The 26,231-nt window shown below is 42.4% G+C and overlaps 2 protein-coding genes across 3 annotated transcripts; one reads left to right on the top strand and one right to left on the bottom strand.

The window, feature by feature from the left end:
- Positions 1 to 9,572: 9,572 nt before the first annotated feature.
- On the bottom strand, positions 9,573 to 11,793 carry LOC109179034. The gene is made up of 3 exons (XM_019328605.1): positions 10,956 to 11,793; positions 10,359 to 10,885; positions 9,573 to 10,292 (listed from the first exon to the last, which is right to left on the bottom strand). Exons 1-3 carry the CDS (start codon positions 11,791 to 11,793, stop codon positions 9,573 to 9,575), a joined length of 2,085 nt encoding a protein of 694 aa, XP_019184150.1.
- Positions 11,794 to 14,277: 2,484 nt separating this feature from the next.
- On the top strand, positions 14,278 to 25,506 carry LOC109179120 (carnosine N-methyltransferase). Of its 2 annotated transcripts, XM_019328691.1 has the most exons (19): positions 14,278 to 14,372; positions 14,461 to 14,679; positions 15,052 to 15,124; positions 16,459 to 16,502; positions 17,170 to 17,212; positions 17,348 to 17,512; positions 17,622 to 17,774; positions 18,119 to 18,190; positions 18,553 to 18,597; positions 18,846 to 18,925; positions 19,016 to 19,080; positions 19,186 to 19,252; positions 19,334 to 19,447; positions 22,577 to 22,650; positions 23,195 to 23,292; positions 23,370 to 23,429; positions 23,535 to 23,603; positions 23,686 to 23,739; positions 25,195 to 25,506. In XM_019328691.1, the coding sequence occupies exons 2-19, from the start codon at positions 14,570 to 14,572 to the stop codon at positions 25,246 to 25,248; spliced, it is 1,440 nt and encodes a 479-aa protein (XP_019184236.1). In that variant the 5' UTR covers positions 14,278 to 14,372; positions 14,461 to 14,569; the 3' UTR covers positions 25,249 to 25,506. The 2 variants fall into 2 exon arrangements, with proteins under 2 accessions (XP_019184236.1, XP_019184237.1); XM_019328692.1 differs by lacking the exon at positions 18,553 to 18,597.
- Positions 25,507 to 26,231: the final 725 nt, after the last annotated feature.

The following is a 26,231-nucleotide window of genomic DNA, read 5'->3' as shown; positions in this document are numbered from 1 at the left end:
TATTTAGAAAGGATTCTTTAAATCCCTTTCTAAATAGGACCATGTTTACTTGCTTTCTAGATTAGGTTTATGACTCTTTTTCCCATTGTATTTAGGATTACAATGCTGCCCCTATACCTATAAATAGGGCACATCCATACCATTTTTAAGGAGGCTTTCATTCAATAAAATTCTTAAGTTTTTCTTTACACTTGTGTAAGAAACCTTTTGGCTAATTGTGGACTCAATTAGTGGCTAGTTCGTGGACTCAACTAGCAAATTGATTCGAGAACTCGAATCAATCTTCCTTTCTTCAATCTTAGATTTTGGTTTGTGGACTCGTTCTTGAATCAAAGGAAACTAGATCTGACTATAGTTGATTGAAGATTGCATCATCGAGGTACTTGAAGCTACAATGTGATTCTTCTAAGTGTTTGAGGATTCGGGACTAAGGGTTTCTCGTGAGGTCTAAGGTACTTTGATCTATCTCTATCCTTGCACTAAGAGTAATCTTGAGACAATACTCCATCTTATTTGAACCTTGGACTAGGTTCATATCATATACTATCGTGTTAATGATCGCTTGCTTGGTGGGAAACATGTTAAAGATGTTACACCAGTCACCCCCCCCCCCCCCCCTTTCATATGTTGTGCCTGCTAAAACTAGAGCTGTTGATTAGAACTAGTCCCCCTGATAAACAGTTGTCCCTCAAGCTTAAACGTATTGCCAATGATCTAGAGGCGGCATATAGATTGATTGCCAAGCAACTTGATGCTGCTCGCACTGACTTGGCCACTGTTCTACTGAGATTGAGTCTAGTTGATGCTGAACCAACCCCTAATACTGAGAGAGGAGGAGATACTCCTGCAATATGAGTTACTTTGTCTATTATTTGGACAAAAAGGGGAGAAAACATTACTTGAGGGGGGGGGGGGGAGGGGGGATTACTTGATGGTATTTCTAGTTATGCTTTTAAACTTGATTAATTGGTTATGTTGTTGGGTCTATATTGTTTAAACTATTATCCTCTGGTGAGGATATATCTTTTTGGAGCCTTGGATATTTTATGTTATGCTAAACTGCTCTTTATTAGTATTCATTTAGCCGGTTAGTTGTTTTTTTAAGTTGTTAGTAATCTTTTGCCAAATAATAGCCAAAGGGGGAGTTTGTTAATGTTTAATGTTGTTAGACCCCATATTGTGTTGGCTATATTATGGAAAAATTAGATAGGTGAAGGTTTAGTGGAATTGTGTTACTGAAGAATGCTCTGACAGAACAGATACTACACTAGCAGAGTTTTGGAAACTAGCAGATGGTCTTCACCGCCTTTCCTTCCAGACCGGCAAAGTAGTTACCATATTGAGGATTTAAGGAACTATCCCTGTTACAGTCAAACTTACCAAAAAAGAAGGCGTAACAAGTAATCTTTGTCCACAAGGAAACCCTATAAGATTACTTGTCATTCAAGATTCAGAGTTCCTATATATTATAGAAGGATGTCGAAAGCCTTTTAGACTTTTGCATGAGAGATTAATGTTTGTTCGAGAGGCTCCTTCTATGTGTTGCTGAAAGTCCATTCTCTGAATCATCATATTCTCAATATTTTTATGATCGGAGTTAAGAAAACTTATTGAGAAGACAATTTGCAAAGTGATTATTTGTGGACCGTATTCCATTCAACTGTGGTGTAGTGGTGGGTGAGTCAGTGAGACAGACATCTACAACGTGGATTTCCAAATGAGGGACTCTTTTGACTGCTTATTGCATGGATCTCCGCCTCAACACTATAAGCTTCATCAGATTGGGTACTTACTTTGTGAGGTATATCGCACATTGGGTCGAGATTGCAATCTCCTTACCATCTGTATGATTATCTGTGGACCGTATTCCATTCAACTGTGGTGCAATGGTGGGTGAGTCAGTGAGACGGACAGCTATAACGTCGATTTCCAAATGAGGGACTCTTTTGACTGCTTATTGGATGGATCTCCGCCTCAACAATCCTCTATAAGCTTCATCAGAGGTACTTACCTTGTGAGGTATATCGCACATTGGGTCGAGATTGCAATCTCCTTACCATCGGTATGATTGATTGGTTGAGATAGTGGATTGGGCTCACTAATGGTGGTCTCCCAGACGTAGATACTATTGTATTGAATTGGGTAAACAACACCTTCTGTAGTTTCTTTCTGTTTGATTTAAATTCCGCATCGTGTCTTGTCAATGTCACACTAACTGGTCGAACACACTTATAATGAGTTAGTGATAAGGCAGATACTTAAATAGAGTTATACTGAATTATTATTAAGTCACTCTATATATACGAATACAGAAAATTTCACAAGGAGTTGGGTTAAATGGCTCCAATTGGCAGAATTTGGTACAATACAAACTATCATGCCTCTCTTAAATGTACACCTTTCTAAGCTTTGTATGGTTATGTTCCTCCTGTGATGGCTTTTGATAATAGTTTAGGTGAAGAAGTGCACAATTGATTGGTGGAAAGAATTACTGTAATAACAACTGACAGGATAATAGGCTGGCACCCGACCCGGATCACAAATGGGCATGGACTCTTGACTCAGCGTCACATGGGAACCCAACGAATAGAAACTCCAACAGTCAGGAATCCCAACAGGTGCCACCTTTACTGACATTGAAGACAGCATTGAAGCCCCCATTGATGAGAGAGACTTAAAGACCAGGCTCCTCATTTATGTCCGTGTTGTTACCGTTGGGACTCTAAGTATAAATAGGGATCTCCTCAGCTAGCAAAGACACACGGTACTTTCTATACTAAGAACTAGAGCAATACCACTATTGTCTCTCTGACACATCGCTATTAGATTATCGTTATTATTATTTACCGGTAACGTTATTACCGTCATTGGTGCTTTCATTGAGAGCCTGAATCCAATACTCAAGCAGGCTACAACACAACTCCCTTTCTCTTTCAACAACAAGCTTGAAAGAATGGCATCCCGCAGCTCCCACGGTTCTCGCAACGTGAACAATGGAAACGCCTCAGGTGACCTCCGTGACCTACTCACCAACAATCGTGGAGGGGACCTCCGAGAACATCTCAACAATGGGAGGCCCGGGGACCTTCGAGACCAACTCAACAACGGAGGTGACCTCCGAGACCAACTCAACAATGGAGGTGACCTCCGAGATCAGCCCAACAATGGAGGGGCGAACCAAGTCGTGAACCTCCAAGCGACCATTCAGCAGGCAGTGGCGGCGGCACTGAACCAAGTGGCGATGGGACTGCAAGGCCAAGCGCCCCCGCCTCAGGAAATAGAGGTGGAATCCCCGCGGAGGGTGGACGCCCAGGACGCAGCACATGCCGCGAGGGACGCAGGGCGTCGCGCTAGGAGCGGACCGGCCGGACGGCAACCTAGGCCCTCCCGCTCTGCCTTGGAACGGTTGGGACACGGGGCTCCCGCTCGGCAAAGGTCGGAGTCGCGTGCCGGGGGTCCTCCGCTAGAGGCCCTCGCCGACACGAGGAAAGGGAAGCTGAGAGATCGCCCGTAGAAAGGATGGGCGAGTCTCGTGCGCCGGCCCCGCGCCGACACGATGACGAGTCGGCTCTGCGTCGACACTCGGATGAGCGACGCTTCGACGAACCGGCCCCGCGTCGGCACTCGGCGGAGCGACGCGATGAGCCGGCTCCGCGTCGGCACTCGGCGGAGCGACGCGATGAGCCGGCTCTGCGTCGGCACTCAGCAGGCGAACGACGCGTTAATGAGCAGGTTCCACACCGACACTTGGATGGATGAAACGTCGAGGAACCAGCCCCACGACACAGGGAGGAGCGGCAGCCGGCTCCGCGCCGACACCTTGACGAGCCGGCCCTGGTCGAAAGGCTGCAGAGAAGGATCGAGGAGTTAGCAAGAAGGGTGGAGGCACGGGAACAGTCGCCGGAACCTGAGGTACGGATGGCAGCACTGTTCTCCCCAAGCATCATGGACGTACCCCTGCCGAGGGACTTCAGGTTACCTGCCATCAAGGCGTACACCGGAGCCACTGACCCACGGGTCCACATGACTAGGTACAAGGCTGCCATGGTAATGATCGGGGCGGGGGACGCCATCATGTGCCGAGCGTTCTTGTCCACCCTGGATGGAACGGCCCAAGATTGGTTCAACACCATCCCGGACGGGTCGATCCAAAATTTTGGGGAGTTGTCAAAAAGCTTCCTAACATACTTCTCCGGTAGCATACAGCGTAAGAAACCATTCTCTCACCTCTGTGTAGTAAAGCAAGATAGAGGCGAGAGCCTCAAAGACTTCCTAATCAAGTGGAAAAAGGAAGTCAACAATGTCTACGATTTCGACTCCAAGGCGGCAATCCCGATATTCATCCATGCCTTGAGATCGGGGTATTTTCACAAGCAGCTAAACGCCCACCACCCCCGTTCTTACGAAGATTTGATGAGGACGGCTAGCCGCTATGCCGAGGCAGAGGACGTCGATAGGAAAAAGAAAGATGAGGAGGACGGCAGGAAGAATGGAAAACCTGGGAAAGCTGGTCCGCCCAGCCAAGCGCCACGTTCGAACCACCCGGCTGCAGGGAAAGGCCGGGACCATGAACGGCCTCGCCTGGTTCCCTTGCGTAACCTAACTCCGCTTACCCATCCCGTCAGTGTCATCCTAAAACAGGCTGAGGAGATGGGAATAGTCGAGTTCCCACCGGAATGCATGAAGGTCTCCCCGAAAGGGGACCAAGCAAAGTACTGCAGGTTCCATAGGCAACCCGGGCATGACACGGACGAATGTAATGTGCTAAAGAGACAGATAGAAGAACTCATCCAGCAGGGCTACTTCCGGCATTTTGTCAAGCGATCCAGGCAGCAGCAACAGCCGCAGCACGATCCATCAAAAAATCCACCAAAGAATGTCTGGAGGAAGGGGGATGGGGCCGAGCCATCCACCTCGAACGCCAAGAAAAGGGAGCACGACCAGATATCGGAGGAGGATGACAGCGAGAAGGAAACCGAGATGGCGCCCAGACGACAAAAGAAACACACCATACATTTCATCTACGGTGGACCAGCTGGCGGCGACACACCCACAGAGAGGAAGAAGTGGAGCAGGCAGCTGTACGTAGGAGAAGTGGTGAGTCTTCCCAAAGGGAAGAAGCAGAGGCGGGAGGCCATCACTTTCTCTGACGAGGACCTCCCCGAGGGCCCCTTACCCCATCGCGACGCACTGGTGATTAAGATGGACATCAATGATACGATCGTACATCGCATCTTGGTCGACACGGGAAGCTCGGTTAACGTGATGTACTACGACGCCTTCACTAAGTTAGGGTTACCTAGAGGCCAGCTCAAAGAGGTACGAACTCCACTCTCTGGGTTTACTGGGGATTCGGTGGAAACAGAAGGGTCGGTGACCCTGCCCGTGGAGATAGGCACGAGCCCCAACGCTCGCAAGCTGGACATGGAGTTCATCGTGGTAAGGCTCACTTGTGCCCACAACATCATACTGGGAAGGCCAGTACTAGAGGACCTCAAGGCCATAATATCTGTGGAACACCTGTGTATGAAGTTCCCCACTCCGAATGGAATAGGAGTCGTCAGAGGCGACCGACGGGCAGCCCGGAGTTGCTACGTGAAGGCGTGCAAGAAGATCGGCAGCAAGGACTTACAGGTCCACACGATCGCGGAGAAAATTTTCAAAGAAGAAGAGGCCTGGCCCCGCGCCGAGCCCGTGTCAGAGACAGAAGACATAGTTCTCGATCCCTCCAGACCAGACCGAGTGGTGAAGATCGGCACAGGCTTAAGCCCAGAGCTAAGGGCCCAAATAGTGGATGTAATTCGCCGTTCTCACACGGTGTTCGCGTGGGGGCCAGAGGACATGCCGGGAATAGATCGAAGGATCATAACCCACAAGCTCGCGGTCGACCCCAGCAAAAAACCAGTGCATCAGCGAAAAAGGTATATGTCGGCAGAACGAAGAGAGTTCGTGAAAAAGGAGGTGACCGCATTACTCAACGTAGGGCACATCAAGGAAATTTACTACCCACAGTGGCTGAGCAACGTAGTCTTAGCTCCCAAAGGATCGACATGGAGGATGTGCGTGGACTACACGGACCTCAATAGGGCATGCCCTATGGACCGTTTTCCACTACCCAATATAGATCAATTGGTGGATGAGACGGCAGGATGTGAACTCATGAGCTTCATGGACGCCTTCCGTGGGTACCATCAGATATCCATGCATGAGGAGGACGCAGAGAAGACCGCCTTCACCACTCACGAAGGGATATTCTGCTACTTGGTCATGCCGTTCGGATTGAAGAATGCCGGGGCCACATACACTCGCATGGTGGCAAAGCTGTTCAAGTCAGTACTGGGACGAAACATGGAAGCATACGTGGACGACATGATCGTCAAAAGTCGCAAGGCCACTTCCCATGCCGAGGATCTCAGCGAGGTATTTTCCATTATGAAAAAATTTAATTTGCGCTTGAACCCAAAAAAATGCACCTTCGCCGTTAATGGGGGCAAATTTTTGGGCTTCATGGTCACCAGGAACGGCATTGAGCCGAATCCAGAAAAAGTAAGGACTATCCTTGACATGGAGCCTCCGCGGTCCATAAAGGAGGTCCAGAGACTCAACGGGCGTCTGGCGGCCTTAGGCCGTTTTCTGTCGAAATCGGCTGAACGATCCCTCCCCTTCTTCCAAATCTTGAAAAAGAGCAAAGGGTTCGAGTGGACGTCAGACTGTCAAAAGGCCTTCGAAGAGTTGAAAAAATACTTGTTGTCCCCGCCCCTGCTTGCAAAGCCAGAGGCAGGTGAAACCCTAATTCTGTACTTGGGCGTGTCACAGGGTGCGATCAGCTCCGTGCTGGTCAAAGAGGAAAGAGGGACTCAGCGTCCCATCTACTACGTAAGCAAAGCCCTACACGACGCGGAGCTCCGGTACAGTGTGTTGGAGAAAACAGTATTTGCCATAGTCACCTCATCAAAAAGGTTGGCTCACTACTTCCAAGCTCACCCCATCCATGTACTTTCACATCAGCCGTTGGGAAGCTTCCTACGGAATACCAACAGTTCCGCCAGGATGGCACGGTGGGCCATGCACCTCAGTCAGTTTGACATAGATTTTAAACCGAGGCCCGCCATCAAAGGCCAAGCTCTTGCAGACTTTATAGTGGAATGCACCGCTCGGGAAGTGACGGACCAAGTGGAAACTGAAGATGGAGGGTGGTGGACTTTGTCCACAGACGGCTCTTCCAACAGCAAGGGCTGCGGCGGCGGCGTGGTGCTCGTCACTCCGGAGGGATTCCGCGCCTACTATGCCATCCGATTCCACTTCAAGTTGTCTAACAATGAGGCGGAGTACGAGGCCCTCCTCAATGGACTGCGATTGGCGGCAGGACTACGAGCTGAAAAGGTCCGAATTCGATGCGATTCCAAGCTGGTGGTCAGCCAGGTGTTCGGGGAGTATGAAGCCAACGAAGGAAGCATGCAGAAATACAGAGACGCGGTGTTGAGAACCTTGCGCGAGTTCGAGGGATATGAGATACACCAGGTACCGAGAGAGCAGAACGCCGACGCCGACATGCTCTCAAAGCTAAGTACCGGAGTCCCCAGCCATATTAGGAAGATCGCTCGACTAGAAGACCTCGAGACTTCAAGTATTGACGTCTCGTGGGTCTTCCCTGTGCAGACTAGGGAGCCGTGTTGGATTGATCATATCAAGCGATACAAGGCAGATGGCACCCTACCACAAGACGAGGCAGACGCCAAGGTAACGAAGTTACGGGCACCTAGCTACGTTGTTTCGGGCGATAAGTTGTACAAACGCTCCTACAACGGCACGTTACTAAGGTGTCTATATCCAGATGAAGCGAAGTTGGTGATAAAAGAAGTCCACGAGGGAGTATGCTCCGCGCATCAAGGGGCGTACACCATTGCGCGCCGCATCATGCTACAAGGGTATTTTTGGCCCAAAATGTTGAGGGATTGCGCCGAATATACAAAGCGATGTCCCAAGTGCCAAGAATTCCAAGCACTGCCGGGTCGACCTGCGACGAATTACACCCCGGTAAGCACCGCAATTCCTTTTTCAAGATGGGGAATTGACCTGGTAGGGGCCCTTCCCACGGGGACTGGAAGCAGAAAGTACATCATCGTGGCCATTGACTATTTCACGAAATGGGTGGAGGCCGAGCCCCTAGCGAGCATCACTGCAGCAAGGTGCAAAAGGTTTGTCGAGAAAAATATCCTATATCGTTTCGGCATCCCCTTCCAGGTAATCACAGACAATGGTCGTCAGTTCGAGGCACGAGAATTTTCAGAATTCCTAGCAGGATGGGGCGTTAAGCATAGCCGGGTGGCGGTATCTTATCCTCAGGCGAATGGGCAAGTAGAGAATGCGAATAGAACCATCCTCGACGGCCTCAAGAAGAAGCTAGAAGTAGCCGGCGGAGCCTGGGTGGAGGAACTCGATGGCATCCTCTGGGCCTATCGCACGACACCAAGAAGGGCCACCGGAGAAACCCCGTTCGCACTCGCCTACGGATTTGAAGCTCGGGCCCCGGTGGAAGTGATCATACCTAGTATAAGGGTGGAGGAATTCGAGTCAGAGCAAAATGAACTCCACCAAAGGGTGGATCTAAACTTTTTGGATGAAAAGAGAGAGGCGGCATTCTGCAAAATGGAGAACTACGGTCGCCAGCTAAAGTCCTACCACGACGCGAAAGTCCGACCCCGTTACTTCCAAGTCGGCGACCTTGTGCTGCGAAGAAGGGAAGCCAGCCAACCCCTTGAAGGGGGAAAATTCGCCAAAAAAGTGGGAGGGGCCTTACGTCGTGGAGGAGGTCGTTCGCCCAGGGACATACAAGTTAAAAACTACGGGGGGAAGAATGATTGACCGGGTATGGAACTCGGAACATTTGATCAAGTACTTTCCTTAAAAACCTTGTAATAGCAATCGTTAGAGATAGTGCTTGGCGATCGCGGTCCGTCCGCTCTACATACTAAGAGTCTAGAAAATGGTACCTTACTTTCATGGTCCGTCCATGTTGCTTAATAAAACAGGTTTTGTACCATCTTTTACAAAATTTTCCGAAACGATATTTCGTGCTCATGGTCCGCCCATGTTAAAAAAAAAATAAAATAAAATAAAATTTGGCTGAGGCCGCGCCTCAGCCTCAGCCGAGGCACGCGACTCGGCTGCCTGGTCGAGGCCGCGCCTCGGCCACAGGCCGAGGCCACGCCTCGGCCAAGTAGCCGAGGCACTCGCCTCGGCCAGATGGTGGTCGAGGTCGCGCCTCGGCCAAGTAGCCGAGGCACTCGCCTCGGCCAGATGGCCGGGGCCGTGCCTCGGCCTTCCTGGTCGAGGCGACGCCTCGGCCAGATGGCTGAGGCCATGCCTCAGCCACATGCCGAGGCAACGTCTCGCCCACGGCCCAAGGCCCTGCGCCTCAAAAAAAAAAAAAAAAAAAAAAAAAAGCATGATAATTCCGAAGTAACTAGTTTATTTCGAATATTTTAAAAACATCAGCAAGTTATCCAAACACAGAAACAAATTGTTCAACAACGAAGCTAGAAAGCAAGGGAAAATCCCAAGACTACAAGCTACTCATGATCTGAGAACTCCTCAATCATAATGTGATCAAGTGGAACATTGGCGACGTTGCTAGTATCAATGCCGTGAAACTCGTCCAATGAGTCCTCACGAGCGCCCGTAACATCATGTGTGGATTCATCCTCAGCATCAGGATCCGGATTCTTCTCTATTATAGGCAAGCCAAGGGACACGGGGTCAAAATTCGGAACCTTCTCCTTCAGCATTGAAAAGAGCTCCTGTTGCTTCGTGTACCGCCCAATGCTAAAAGCCACATGTGCCTCGGCCTCCACCGCTTCTTGACCGGCCCCAGTTTTGAGGAATTCCTGGATGGCCTCAGGAGTAGTCATATAGCGCATCACGTCCTCTTTAAACTCGGCGGAATCCTTATAGACCTCCACAGCCCGGCCGAGGGCGTCGGCGTGGCCAGCACGGGTCCTCTCGTGGTCCTCCCGCTCCTTCACAATGGCGAGTTTAGCCGCTTCGTGCTCCTTCCTTAGGGCTTCAAGCTCGCCCTCCATCTTGCTTATAGCCTCTGCCCGAGCCAACAATGCTTGGTGTTCCTTCCTTAGCGCCCCAAGCTCGCCTTCCATCTTGCTCAAGGCCCCTTCCCGGATCGATAGCAAGTCCTTGAGGCTTTTGTTGTCCGCGTCCCTGATTTTAACATCCTCAATGAGCGAGTCCATCACCCGCCCTCGTTGGTCATGAATGATCTGTCCCTCTAGCAGGGCCTGAAAGTAAACAACGTAAGACACACGCCAGGGCAGAGAGGAACATTAAGTATGAAAAACACTAACCTCAAAACTGTGCCTGAGATAACGCTCTTGCAGCATGTTGACATCCATGGCTACAAGGTGTTCCACGTCCGCAGGAGGAGCGATACGGGCAGCATACTCAACCGCGTCAAGACTCTTGTTTATCAACGACGCTCCGGGTGGCACGTCCATTCCCAATCGAATCAAGTTGGTCCGGACACGCGAGCTAGACTCATTGGAAGTGTCTCCTTGCACCTCGGGGGGTTGAGGGGAAAAGGTAACGGCCGTAGGTGTGCGAGTCGGTGGAGGCCCCGTCACCCCCTCGTCAACCTTGGCTGAAGCAGGTGTACGCACCCTCTCAGTGACCTTTGTTGGGGTAGGCGTACGCTCAACGATCTTGGACGGGGTCCGCGCGATCTTGGATGGGGTCGGCGTGCGTGTTGGCGGAGGCGGCATCACCTCCGTGGCCTCGGCTTGACTCCTTTTTCCTTTCTCCACCTTGCTCTTCTTAGGGGGGGGATCCGGTCGCGACAAGTATCGGTTAGTTCTCGAAGATGAAGACATGGTACCTGCAATAAAAAGAAGACAAGTTAGAGTTAGTAGTTGACGAATAAATGCCGAAGGATAACTGAAGAGTACCCGTGGGTGAAAGAACAGCTGGACGAGCCCTCACGAAGCCTAAGCCCGCGAGCTTCCACTCGGCAGTATAATCAGCTATCGATAGAAGACCATCTCCCAATAAATCATCTACATCTCGGCGGAGGGAGGGACTCATGTCGAGAGTGGGAGGACAACGTAAATGGGATCCCCACGAGAAACGAAAGGGAGACGGACAACCCACGAGGGTGACAAAGAAATATTTTGGTTTCCAATCCTTGTTATAAGTAGGACGGTCCTCAAAAAGTTTGAAATGTGGCCTGCTCGAAATCTGGACGAATCCCTTACCCTCCTGAGAAGCCCTACCAACTATGAAAAAAGCTTGGAAGAGATCTAGCGTGGGTTCTATCCCTTTGTCCTTACATAGAGCAAGAAAGCCCGCAATTACCTGGTGACCATTGGGAACAAGCTGGCCGGGGGCTATCTCGTAGTGGTTCATAAACTCTACCACAAACCTATTGAGGGGAAACCGCAACCCAACTTGTAGCGACAAAAGGTGGACCCCAAAATACTTATCTATGGGTGGCTCGGTGATATTACCCCGAGGGTCAGGGGGGAGAGTCAGAACGTCAGGACTAAGGAGACCACTAATATCATCCCAATCCCGCCCCCCTAATTGAGGTCGTATGGACAAGATAAGGGACTTATCAAGAGCGGAGTATGAAGCCTTGCGTTTTTTCTTCCTTTTTTGTTGGGGCCCAGGTGTGGACGAACCAACAGAAAACGGGATAGGGGGAAAATTATCAAGAGGGGAATCATCACAAAGGTATTCTTCATCAAAATCAAGTTCTCCAATATCAATAAGAGGAGTGGCATCCATCATAAAGCAAAGACACTAACCTCACGATTACAAATAAGCTAGCAAGCCTCGGGTACGAAAGTACCTGTCAGGAACGAAGCATATCAAAAAAAAAAAAAAAAAAAAAAAAACGTGAAACGTGGCCGAGGAGCACGCCTCGGCCACAGGCCGAGGCCGCGCCCCGGCCACAGGCCTCGGCCACGCCTCGGCCAAATGGCCGAGGAGGCGACGCCTTTGCGCCTTAAAAAAAAAAAAAAAAAAAAAAAATTTGCTAAGGCCGAGGCCGCGCCTCGGCCACAGGCCGAGGCCACGCCTCGGCCAAATGGCCGAGGAGCACGCCTCGGCCGCCTGGTCGAGGCCGCGCCTCGGCCGCCTGGTCGAGGCCGCGCCTCGGCCGCCTGGTCGAGGCCGCGCCTCGGCCGCCTGGTCGAGGCCGCGCCTCGGCCACAGGTCGAGGCCGCGCCTCGGCCACAGGCCGAGGCCGCGCCCCGGTCACAGGCCGAGGCCACGCCTCGGCCAAATGGCCAAGGAGCACGCCTCGGCCACAACCCAAGGCCCTGCGCCTAGGCAAAAAAATAAAAAATAAAAAAAATAAAAAAAATAAATAAATAAAAAAATTTAATAATAATAATAATAAAAATAATAAATAAATAAATAAATAAATATATATTTATATATATTAAATAAAATACGAGATAATAACGACAGCAAAGACTTACAGAGCTGTGGCAAGAAGTTGTTGCGAAAGTGCTCTCAAACTACTCGCAGGCAGGGCTTTATATTGAAGAGGTGGTGGAGATAAAAAAGTAAAGTGAAGCAGGAAAGGATTTGGAAAGCTTAAATCAGTGATTTGGAAGGCAAATTAGGGATTTGGAAAATAAAATCACATATTCTAAATCAAGCAGAATTCTATACAGGATCGAATAAAATCAACTTTACTCCCAAGTCAACCCAAACACATCCGTTGACTCAGGAGTAGGGGGGACTGGTGACAGGATAATAGGCTGGCACCCGACCCGGATCACAAATGGGCATGGACTCTTGACTCAGCGTCACATGGGAACCCAACGAATAGAAACTCCAACGGTCAGGAATCCCAACAGGTGCCACCTTTACTGACATTGAAGACAGCATTGAAGCCCCCATTGATGAGAGAGACTTAAAGACCAGGCTCCTCATTTATGTCCGTGTTGTTACCGTTGGGACTCTAAGTATAAATAGGGATCTCCTCAGCTAGCAAAGACACACGGTACTTTCTATACTAAGAACTAGAGCAATACCACTATTGTCTCTCTGACACATCGCTATTAGATTATCGTTATTATTATTTACCGATAACGTTATTACCGTCAACAACATTGAAGGAAAATTTATAGCAAGCTCAAAATAGGATGAAACAACAACCAGACAAGGGAATAAGTGAAAGATCATTGGAGATAGGGCTGGGATTTGGTGTACCTCAAAATTAAGCCTTATAGGCAAGTTTCAGTGGCAGTAAGAAACAATCTTAAACTCTCTTCAAGGTACTTTGGACCTTACCAAGTGATTGAGAAAATTGGAGATGTTGCTTACAAGTTACTACTGCCACTAAGAACTCTATTGCACCCCGTGTTTCACATTTCACAGTTAAAAAGAGGATTGGAGATGGGGTTGTTCCACAAATGAATCAACCTTTAGTTGGTCATGAAGGGCAAGTCTTAGCTCAACCAGTTGCTGCATTGGAGAAGGGGTTGGTCAAGAGGAACAATAAGGCAATTGTGTAGATTTTAATGCAATGGACTAACTTACCTAAGGAAGAGGCAACTTGGGAAAACTATCTATCACGTGCTAAGCTAATTTCCCATGTTTGATCCTTAGGGACAACGATCTACAAGGAGGGGTGTTGTAACAGCCCTGGAAGGTGGACCAAATGAGAAGAAGCAGAGGAGAAAGCTTAAGAAAGCAAAGGGAAGGAAGAAGAATGCTGAACTGGGACGGGAGCAAGCTGGGCAAGAAACGACGTCGTATGAAGCAACAATTAGAGGTCGTTGATAAAGGCTTGGACGACGTCATTTTGAGGCAAGTGGTTAGCATCAATTGGTCCTATCCAACGACGTTGTTTTGCAATCCTGAGCATATTTGATATTCAATTTGCCATTTTATTTATTTTAATTGAATTCAGTTGAGATTTTAGAGAGTTAGTTTTTCCGTGGATTATATATAGCAAGGGAGTGTAATGATGGGATTTTTATGTTAAGATTTGAATGAAATTTATATTTCCTCTTCACTCTCTTTGCTTTCTCTCAAACCCTAACTCTATTCTTCTTCCATATCCCTCTTCTGATTTTGTTCTTTCTTATAAGGCTGTTACACAAGTAAAATCACCAAAGCCTAATTATAAGTTTAGTATTAATTCAAGATTTACATTTATTGATTAAAAAATTTAAATACTCAATTTTATAAAGTTTTGTGACGTTCAAATAAGAGAATCATATTTCACAATTTCGCTACATTTTCCGTGCCTCTTTTTCCATTATGAACTTATGATTTAATTGGCTCTAAGAATTTCCAGTTTGCCACCATCTTTTCTGGGAACCAAAGCACCCTAGAAAAACGAAAGGGTATTTATGGAATATCGGTGGAAGAAATTCAATTAATTTTTTTTTTTTAAAAAATTCAGATTTCAGAGTGAATTGTTATTTATTATAGGTAGGGGAGCATATTTGCTAGCCTGAAGATTGAAGGGGATTTCCATTCAACAGGTTGAACTGTAGCAGCATACTCTGTCGGAGATACAGTCGAAGAGGGGTCGTCGGAAATGTTGAACACCGAAGCCGAAGCCGAAGCTGAAGCCGTGGAGCGTCGGAGGAAACTCGAAGAAGCCTTAGAAGTTAAAGCCCTAAGGCGCATCATTAGCGCATACATCAAGTATGTACTCACGTATATATACTGGATATGCACGTTTTAAATGTGAATAAAAAATAAAAAATAATTCTCAAGTATTTTGCGTTTGATAGTAATAGGATTAATATCTCGATGCCTCATCAATTACCTATACCCTGGGGTTTAAGGATTAAGCCTTGTTCTTCTGTTCAGTAGTTGGTCTGTTGCTATTCTTTTTTTTTTTTTTTTTTTTTTTTTTTTGGGAATGTCGGTACATTGAATATTAGTGTTCTAGATAGTTTTCTCTGGTCTATTTACTCTAGTAATCATGGTGCTCTGTGCCATTGGAAATTACATGTTAAAGTCTACAGTTTTGGTACTTTTACCTGTTAACGTCTTGAACAAATTGCTTTGCAGCTATCCTGAAGCTTCGGAGGAAGATATAAAAAGATATGAAAGATCTTTCAGAAAGTTACCACAAGCACACAAGGTACTGTATTGCACCCTGTAAATTTCATATTGTAAGTCTTTTTGCATGTAATGCTTTCATGATCACCTGTCCATTAGCTTTACAAACTAAAATGTATGTTTGGCAAATTAATTCTGCTTTTTCACATTAAGTAGAATGCACGCTTGATGTTTTAGTTTTTAGCTTACTGGTGTCAGGTTAAAAAGTTACTTAAAGTCTTGGCACCCAAGACATTTAAATGGGTAGACTGCTTTTCTTTTTCCATTAGTGCTGGTTGTTTGTGCTTTCCTTTTTATATACATTTTCATTATTTTGCATGTAGAGTTTGTGTTCTCCTGATCAACTGAATGACTATTCAGTGCATAGTGAACTTCACTCATCGCCTCTCTTTCCAAACAAACTAAGCCCACACCTTGTAGTTAATCTGATACCCGTCATGACCTGTTTGGCAACTTACCACTTTTGTTCTACTGAGTATTGGCTATAGAGTTTCATATCACCCCTCAAAGAATTACAGAAAGTGGTGCTCTAGAAAATTGCACCTTTTGAATCCTATTAATTATTGTACTTTCCTTTTCTTTTCACTTTTCAATTCTCTTCTTCATGCTGTGGGGTTGAGGTGGATTTGACATGAGAGATGAATCATAGTGTCAGGTGTTATTACTAGTTCAGCTACTTCCTTGCCTAACAAGCCATTTTAATGAAGCCTCCAATATAATTTAATGGAGTTCTTAGGAGTAGTAATACTGTATATTGTTTAAATTATAGAACGATGACCATTAGGAGCAATATTTTTAATAAGATAGGTGGAATTCAACTATTCAAGTGTACAGGAGAAGACTGTTTATAGCTTGCATTAGAGGCAGATATATACTGACCACTAGCAATCATTTATTTGGACAGTAATCTCACCTGAAACATGCCAGAAAGAAGCCTGAAGCCCTGAAATGCGGCGGTGATGCCATGATAAGAATTAATGAGTTCAGAGGTCAACAGTTGGCAAAGATCTACCACCTGCCTGAAATGTGGAAGCTGCAAGTAAAGAACATATGACAATAACTAGGGATTGACAGATAAAATATTATAATAGAAGATTAAAAGGATTGCTTGATTACTTGATTGGATAGTTTACAAGAGCCTAGTATTTATAGTCAAAGAAAGGTACAAAATAGAGCTTAGATTCATAACTCTTTGTTTGACCACATTTGATGATTTAGTGATGTTGACTCTTAAACTCTTAGTTTTCCAACAATAATTTTTCCTGCATGTTTCTTTGAAGTTTGGTGCCCATGTTATTTGTGTCAATTTTGTTTTCTAAATCTAGATTTTTCTGATTTATGAATGTTATTTTACAGGTTATCCTATCTCATCTCCCTTTGAAGTTTCAGAAACTTAGATGGTAAATATATTTGTCTTATTTCATATTAAAGGTGATAATGTTTTTTCATACTCAAGGAGCTAAAGTTTATTTCATTCAAAAACTATTAAATCAATCTTCTTCACAAGTTCTCAAGAACGGGATGGTTGCTGTGGTAGTGACAAGCCTATTAAATTACTGTTTGTCTCGAGTTAGCTATCAGAGGCTAGTCACAATAGTGACCTGGTAATTGGGCATGTAATTGCTTTCAGAATATTGGCTGTGTTGATTTGGATACACACACACACACTCTCTCTCTCTCTCTCTAGTTCAGTGGATAAGTTTGAGTCTAATAAGAAGGGAGCAGTACTAGGGAGAGGATTGAATGTGATCTGACATGAAAGAAAATAATGGAAGTCTTGTTTGTAATGGTTAAGACACTGGATACTTAACATGACCTTTTTCTATCCATGTAAATCATCTTCCACTTCCAAAGTTATGATTTAATTTCAATCCCATATGTGACTCTAAAAGAAGAGGTTAGTTTTAATAAACATAATTTATTCTGTGCTAAAAGTAGTTTTTTTTACTGGGCTCCATGTTATATAACTCATTGTGCTCAAAATTAAAAAATAAGCTGAAACATACTAAGTAAGTTACTAATCAGTGTATTTTGCTGATTCAAGTTAATTATCTCTTTATACTGCAGGTGTATTGCTCAAAATTCATATTTCATATTCGAAATGCTGAAGGTGATTTGTGATATCATTAGCACTTTTTTCCCCATTTTCCTACCGTTCCACAAATTTGGTTTGTTATAATTTTGTTGGGTTTCTGGTTCTTGGAGGTGCATTTGAGGACAATGTTCATTGCTCATTGCTTGGCAGGCATTTGAGCCCCCACTAGATTTGAGCCAGGATACTGATATTTGCCAAGACCAACATCTAGATAACATCACAACTAGATGTTGTGGACTGAACTGTAAGGAATCTGTTAAACCAAGCTCTGAGGAACATGGTGGTGGTATTTCTGGGACATGTGTTGCTATTAAGGTCTCTCCATTGTCTTCCATTCTTTTCGAGAATTTCTTGAAGTTGAAGTCTTTATTGCTTCCTTTTATTTTGTGTTCTCAATGAACTTAACCTTTGTAGACCACCACAGGAGGAGAAAATTGAGCATTCAAATGAGTTGAATGATGTGAGTTTAAGCAGTGGTTTAAAACATCAGAATAACACAAATAGTGTTGGCGATGATTGGTGTAAGGAATTCCAAGATCTGGGGAAACAATTTCCTTCTGCTAGTTGCAATGAGAATGTAAGTTCTAACTATAAGTTCCTAAGATATACCACATGTGTGTGGGTGCTAGATTAAAAGAGTGATAAGAATGTTGAAAAGTCTACTAAAAACTATTTTAATCCATTCATGAGAAGGTGTAGCTTCTTCTTTAGAACTAAAGCTCTTATAAAGTCATGATTATTCTTGTATCAATTTTGAAGCATGATGGGAAAAGTTGTATTCTTAAGGCTAAAAGCAAAACAAGACAGAATATGGACCCCGCCAAATTACCAATTATAACATTTCCCTGTTATATTCTCTTTAATCAGTATTAGCCTATTTCCTTATCTCTTTTTTTCCTTTGCAAATGATTTCTGTTTCAGATTTCTTCATCGTCTCCTAGATGGTTGAGCCCATTGTCACGGTCACATGTTCCATTAGTAGATGTAGATAAGGTATATTTTTCTTTATGTCTCATCTTATTTACAATTATTAGCTGACATTTAGACTACCCAAATCATAGGCAATATTGGGTTAATGCATTTAAGATTTGTGTTCATTTTGCTTTCTCAAGTATTGTTGCTCTGGATAATAAAATACAAGGAAGTGGACATAGAGAAATCGCATCCTCCCCTTTGGCCTCCCCCCTCCTCTCTTTCCTCCCAAGGGTTAATGCATCAACTTTACATGTACTAATGAAACTTTATACTTTAGTAATCTATTCATCATCAACTTTACATGTACTAATGAAACTTTATACTTCGGTAATCTATTCATCATCTTTGTTTTTCTTTCTTAACTTAATCATCATTGCCAGGTCAGGTGTATTATAAGAAATATTGTAAGAGATTGGGCAGCTGAGGTATTTGTGGTTCTTCATCCTTTTCACTCCTCACTTTTGTTGCACTCCCTCTGCCCCATTCATTTTGTGTAATCTATTTTTTTGGAGTCAGTTTGTTCAATACTTACATAAAAATAAATTTGACTCAAGAAACATTAACTAGAAATATATTCTGAAAATTTCTTATCATAAACCCTTTTTTATTTTTCCTCTTATCTAGTTGGGCTAAACATGCATTACTTGCATTTTGTTTTGGTGTATGCTTACAGGGGCAAAAGGAACGTGATCAATGCTACAAGCCGATCCTGGAAGAACTTGAAAGACTGTTTCCTAATCGTTGCAAAGAAAAGTGTGTTACTATATTCCTTCTATGAGTAACTATGTATGCCCTATTTTTATCAGTTGGTGAATACTGAAATTGCTGTTCTTCGTTGGCTAGTCCTCCAACCTGTTTAGTTCCTGGTGCTGGACTTGGAAGGCTTGCTTTGGAAATTTCTTGTCTTGGTAAGCTTATTTGTTTGTGTGGCAGTTATTATGGATTCTGAATGTTACCATCACATTCTGAATATATATATATATATATATGTATGTATATTTTTTATTTAACAGGATTTGTGAGTCAAGGAAATGAATTTTCATACTACATGATGATCTGCTCCAGTTTTATTCTTAATGCGTAAGAATGTATTAATCATCCATTATTCAACAAAATCTTGGTGTTGTAGTTCTGATGTTGGGTTGCTTTTTGTTTTATTAGCACTCAAACCGCTAGGGAGTGGACCATCTTTCCTTGGATACACAGCAATTGCAATTCACTTTCAGATAATGATCTGCTTCGCCCTGTGTCAATTCCAGATATTCACCCTGCTAGGTTTTTATCATTTCTTTGCCACATATCATATTCTTCTTTCAGCTTTATATATCCTATCAGTGAATCTCCTTGTCAATACAAGACCTAAATCCAACTTTTGACTTATCTTTTTTCATTGTGGATATTCAGTTTTATTCTTACATGGGAAACTTTTGATTTATCTTTGTAGAACCTGAACTGTGTGTATTTACTGATGAAAAGGAACACTGTACAGGTAGCTATTTATACAAGCTAGAATAGTATCAGCCAAGCACCTCAACCACTCATTTTAAATTCAAAATGAGTAGATGAGAGCAACTCTCTCAACTCCCCTTAACATTCTCTAACACTCCCCTCAAGTTGGAGCATAGATATCGACCATGCCCAGCTTGTTACATATATAAATAACCCGACTCCTACTAAGCCCCTTTGTAAATAGGTCAGCCCAATTGATACATTAGATATCAACCCTTGTTGCACCTTTTCTCGTATAAAGTGACAATCAACTTCAATATGCTTACTTTGTAATGTGTATCGTAGCACGGTTATCACACCACAACTTCACTGGCAACTTCATCTCCACACCAACTTCACTCAAGATATTGTGCACCTCGACTATTTCACTTGTCACATGAGTCATAGCCCGGTACTATGACTCTACACTAGACCGTGCCACAACACTCTGCTTCTTGTTCTTCCACAAAACTAGATTGTCTCCTACAAACACACAGTACCCCTTCACAAACCTTCTGTCACTAGGCGACCCCAACCCTTCTGTCACTAGGCGACCCCAACCCAATCAGCATCAGAAAACGCCTCAATATCCACATGTCCATGATCATCATACAAAATCCCTTTTCCAGGAGCACTCTTCAGATACATCACGATTCGCATAGCCGCTTCCCAATGAGTCTGCGTTGGTGCACTCATAAACTGGCTCACCACGCTTACTAAAAAATCAATACCCGGATGGGTAATCGTGAGGTAATTAAGCTTCCCTACCAACCTCCTATACCTCTCTGGATTTTCAAAGGCTTCCCCCTCTCCAGCCACAAGTTTGACCCCTTGATCCATGGTAGACTCACACGGCTTCGATCCTAGCAACCCAGTGTCCTGAAGCAGGTCTAACACATTTCCTTTGTGAAAGAAATATGCCTTTCCTGGAGCGAGCAATCTCAATGCCTAGGAAATGTTTTAGAACTCCTAGATCTTTAGTATGGAACTCGGACCCAAGGAAGGATTTAAGGGCATCAATTCCACCCGTATCATCGCTGTGATTACTATGTCATCCACATACACTATCAACAAAACACAACCATAGTTAGTACGCTTATAAAAAATAGTATGATCACACGCACTTCTCTGCATCCCAAACTTGATGACTGCACTGCTAAATCTACCAAACCACGCATGTGGTGACTGTTTCAAACCGTAAAGAGATTTCTTCAGTTTGCACACCTTCCTAGACTCTCCCTGAGCAACAAACCCAGGTGGTTGCTCCATATAGACTTCCTCAGATAAATCACCATGCATAAAGGCATTCTTCACATCTAACTTCTTCACATCTAACTAGTACAAAGGCCAATGATTAGTAGCAGCTAAAGAAATTAATATACGGACATAAGTCAATTTTGCCACTGGGGAAAATGTCTCTGTATAATCTATACCATACGTCTGTGCATAACCCTTAGCCACCAAGCGTGCCTTCAATCTAGCAACAAAGACATCAGGTTTCATTAACCACATAAACCCACTTACACCCAATAGCAATCTTACCAGCCGGGAGATCAACAAGATCCCAAGTCTGATTCTCCTCAAGAGCTACCATTGTTTCTACCATTGCATGCCTCCAGCCATCATGAGACAGAGCCTGACTTATGGACTTTGGGATCGAGACAGAATCTAATTGAGTCACAAAAGCACATGAAGAGGACGACAAGCGGGTATACGACACAAGAAGAAAGGGGATGAACACAACGGCGTTTACCTTTTCGAAGGGCAATAGGGAGATCCAGATTTGTTGACGAAGATTCTGGCAAGGCAGGACTCATTGGTGGAATTGCTTGTGTATCGTCTCTTTGCCTTACGTGATATACTTGTGTAATAGGGGGCTTAGCTCCAGACTCAACCAAGGAGGAAGGGACAGTAATAGTGTATGTAAGGAAATCATCTACCAATGAAACGGAACTACAATCGGAGACACCCCTACTAAACACCGTATCCTCAAAGAAAGTGACATTAGCAGAAACTAAGTATCGTCCCAAATCAGGAGAATAACACCAGTACCCTTTCTGAGTACTTGGATAACCCAAGAAAATGCACTTTATAGACTTAGGATCAAGTTTTAAGTCCAATAGAATAAATATATCTTTTACTTTTAAGTCCAATATATGTAAGATTTTTACATTTGATATCCAAACCAAATTTATATCTGTATATAACATAACTAGAAATATATCCGAACCAATAACATATTAAGTTCATCTAAAATTTAGTTTAGATAATATTAATCTTTTTTTTTTTAGCTAATATTTAAAATATTTTTGGATATATTCATTTGAATGACATGTATATAAATATATAATTTTTACTTCGAATTCTAATATGTGAAATTTCAATATCCGATATCCGGTCCAAACTTGTATTACGATATAACATAACTAAAAATATCCAAACCAATAATCAATTGAGTTCATTCAAAATATTAAACTTGGTATAGAGTTTAATTTTTAATTTTGATAATGTAAATAATGTCTAACTAAGTAACTTTAAGCATAAGCAAATAAGTTATGTTTAAATAAGTAATGCAAGTAGAAAAGATAGAAGATGATGATAAGTAAAAGAAGATGATAATAAATGTAATCATAGTAATGAATAAATATGTAAGTAGATAATGGTGAGAATGTGGTTATAGTGAAATATAGCCAAATAGATGATAGATGATTCTGTAATTCTTTACATCTTGGTTAGTAAAGGTCAGATCTATGTTGATAGCACTTATGATTTATGAATAAAAGGGTATTTCTGAAAACCAAGGCAGATGGATGATTTTTTAGTTATTATGATCTAGTTAATTTACTTAAAGGATTCAAAACATGGTCATTATGTCTCTTTTCTGATCTAATCCTCATTTTGTACCTTTGTAAACAGTGCAGGAATTACTGAAGGTTTTTCTATGTGTGGTGGTGATTTTGTTGAAGTTTACAGTGATCCAAGTCAAGAAGGTAGGAATATGGAATCATTACAGGTTTCTTTCTATTCTCACAACTTGAGAACACAGAGAAAAGTAAACTGGTTCTTGTGTTGTACACTTGACAGTTGAGCTTGCCTTGTCTTTTTTACACTAACTCTCCTAGAGGATTTTCTGTTTGGGAGGTGCATGCTGCTCTACACTTTTACTTTCAGATTCAAATATATAGTCACTTTACGGGAAAAACTAGATTTTTTTTTATATATCCACCTTGGTTCATAAATGGGCCTAACTACCATTGTGAAGTTTATTTTTTCCTCTTTTTGAAATTGCCATGCATATATCATCTTAGAAACTAGTGCGAAACAAAACACATCATGGTACACCTAGGTAGCAGTTTAAAAAATGTATTGAATGTATTGTCTCTTGGTCGTGCATTGACATTGTTATCTCTAAACTCTTAGGCATTTCTATGCATAGTGTTGCCATAATTTGTGGTGAATTCTTAATGTAGTTCCCTGAAGTGTGTGTGATTGCGCTAGTGTCTTGATTAAGCACTTTCTTATGATTTATTCCAGGATATTGGGATGCAGTCGTCACTTGTTTCTTCCTTGATACTGCACACAACATTGTTGAATACATTGAGGTCATTTCAAAAATTTTAAAAGATGGTGGAGTAAGTGCTTTAGTTTTAAGCGACCTAAAGTTCACTTTTCCGTATCTCTTTATAACTAAACTGCAATTTGTTGGCAGGTCTGGATAAACCTGGGGCCCTTGCTCTATCATTTTGCTGATATGTACAGTCTGGAAGATGTAAGCTCTCTTTGACTGATTCAGTGCAGATGTTCGTCAATACAGTAGATCTTATACTGCCTCTTATGCTTTTCCTTCCCATGATGTTATCCCTACAATTTCCAGGAAATGTCAATTGAGCTAAGTCTAGAGGATGTGAAAAAGGTTGCTCTTCATTATGGATTTGAATTTGAGGTGAGTTCTGCTAGTGTTAGTATTTTGTAGTTTCAGTATTGTTTAAAACTTTAGTAATCTGGATTGGCATTATGAACTGCAGAAAGAATCAACTATTGAGACAACTTACACAACCAATCCACGCTCAATGATGCAAGTAAGCTTGTTATTGTTTTTACATTAACTTTGTTCACTTTTTTTTTTTTTGGGGTGTTTTTTGAAACTGTTAGTTTTACTATTTTAATGCGAAGGGGGGAATTATGTTCCATGGGTTGTTAAACAAGGGTTAATTTTAGTAATTAACAACATATAGTTCAGTTGTTCTGGATGCATGTTTTAGGAGGAAAGGTTATTTAACTTCTTTTTGCTCTATCATCTAGACTAGAAAGTAGAAAGCCATATGTACTGCAATTAAATTTGTCTGAAGAACTTATTTTAACAATTTATCTCACGGCCATTTTGTTTTACTGTAATATATTAAAAAGTCCCAACTTTCCAAAGGATTTGTCTGTACTGGCTAGCTCACTATGAAACATTTATGCAATTTACGATATATCAGAATATCACCTCCTTGAGAGTTGAGACCAATGGAACAGCTAGGGCCCGTTACTAACTGGAAATTTTGTTCAGTTTTCTGAAAAAACTAGAGAATTGGAGAACAGAAAACAAAAAACATGTTTACTAGCACAATTTTCCATTTTGAAAACAGGAAACAATTTTTCAGTTCTGCAGAAAACTGAAAAACTATTAAAAACTGTTTTCTATATTTAGAAAACAGAATCATCTATCATCTATTTGGCTATATTTCACTATGACCACATTCTCACCATTATCTTCTTACATATTTATTTATTACTATGTTTACATTCATTATCATCTTCTTTTACTTATTATCATATTCTATAGTTCTATCTTTTCTACTTGCATTACTTATTTAAACATAACTTATTTGCTTATGCTTAAAGTTAGACATTATTTACATTATCAAAATTAAAAATTAAACTCTATACCAAGTTTAATATTTTGAATGAACTCAATTGATTATTGGTTTTGGATATTTTTAGTTATGTTATATCGTAATACAAGTTTGGACCGGATATCAGATATTGAAATTTCACATATATTACTATATTAGAATTCGAAGTAAAAATTTTATATTTATATACATGTCATTCAAATGAATATATCCAAAAATATTTTAAATATTAGTTCAAAAAAAGATTAATATTATCTAAACTAAATTTTAGGTGAACTTAATATGTTATTGGTTCAGATAAAATGGTGAGTTTCACCATGGGAACAAATGTAAATTACTAAAAGGGTAGGTAAGAGGCATACATCTATTTGGATAAGACCTTTAAACTGCTTAGAACTACATCATATGATTGAAAATGCTGAAATGCACTCCTTTGCCAGAAGGTGTTCCATGTTTAGAGAAGCTAAAATTAACAGGGCCTAGGATAACATAATCATGAGTTGCGTGTCTGAACATTTTCTTGTCATCGACTGAACTATTCTGTAAATTTCTGCTGTGTTCCAAAGATTGTAATGGATTGTACTTTCTTAAGCTTCAAACCCAGACATGTCCTGAAGTTAATTCTTGTAACTGCAGCATCGATACTACACTGCCTTTTGGACGATGAGAAAGAAAACAACTCCAGCTTAAGAGCAGTGGTGCATAGACTTCTCATGCACATAACACCAAAGAACGAATGCTCTGCCATTTCTGGTTGTTTTCAGGTTGCAAGAGTGTGAGATTGGAATGCAATTCTTGTATTATTACCGCTTGATTGCACTTATATTTAAGATATTGCTATTCTTTAGACTTGATTCTGGGATATAAACTTCATATTTCTTTTTATCTTACTTTCGTGTTTGTTTGGCGATTTCAGATGCTAAATGAAGGAAATGGTTTCCTTATGTACGATACTCTTTATAATTACAGTAATAATCTTGAAAGGAGCAGACGTTTTTCAATTATTATTGCATGGACCATAAATAAAAAGTACTCCGTATATTTTTAATATACTAAGGGTACATTATTTATGTACATAAAGTACATTTTTAAAATACATTTTTAATATACTAAGTGTACATTATTTTATATAATATACTTTCAATACAAAAATAACGTACCTTTAGTACAAAAATAATGTACTCTTAATATATTAAAAATATACCTGATATTTATGATCCGCACAATTGTGTGGACCATTATCCATGCAATAATTTGTTGACAATTTTTTATTACTGCCTTCAATTCTTGCACCATCAATCTCTTGACATATTTTTGGTCTGAACGTGAGGATATAAGTGGAATTATGAGATTTTTTTTAAAAGCCAAAAGACGAATAATATTAGCTCAAAGGATGATGAATACAAGATGAAGGCCCATTTTATCAAAAAAAAAAAAAAAAAAAAAAATTGAGGCTCCGATTCCCACACACTTGAGGAAGAGTGAGTAGCAACTATATTCATTGACCTATTAATAAAATTAACTAATCAGGATTCGAGGGAGTTTAACAGGACCAAACAAGCAGTGAAATTTCGGAGCTTCTTGCCGATGATCCATCCAAGAGTGAGCTTTCTTGTAGCAAGAGTCTTCGTAAGAAGAGGTCGGGATCACACAACAACGAGCCGTTTTCAGCC

Source organism: Ipomoea nil, unplaced genomic scaffold (genome assembly GCF_001879475.1).
Source record: "Ipomoea nil cultivar Tokyo-kokei standard unplaced genomic scaffold, Asagao_1.1 scaffold0876, whole genome shotgun sequence".
Classification (NCBI taxonomy): Eukaryota; Viridiplantae; Streptophyta; class Magnoliopsida; order Solanales; family Convolvulaceae; genus Ipomoea; species Ipomoea nil.
This window is presented reverse-complemented; position numbering and strand designations above follow the sequence as displayed.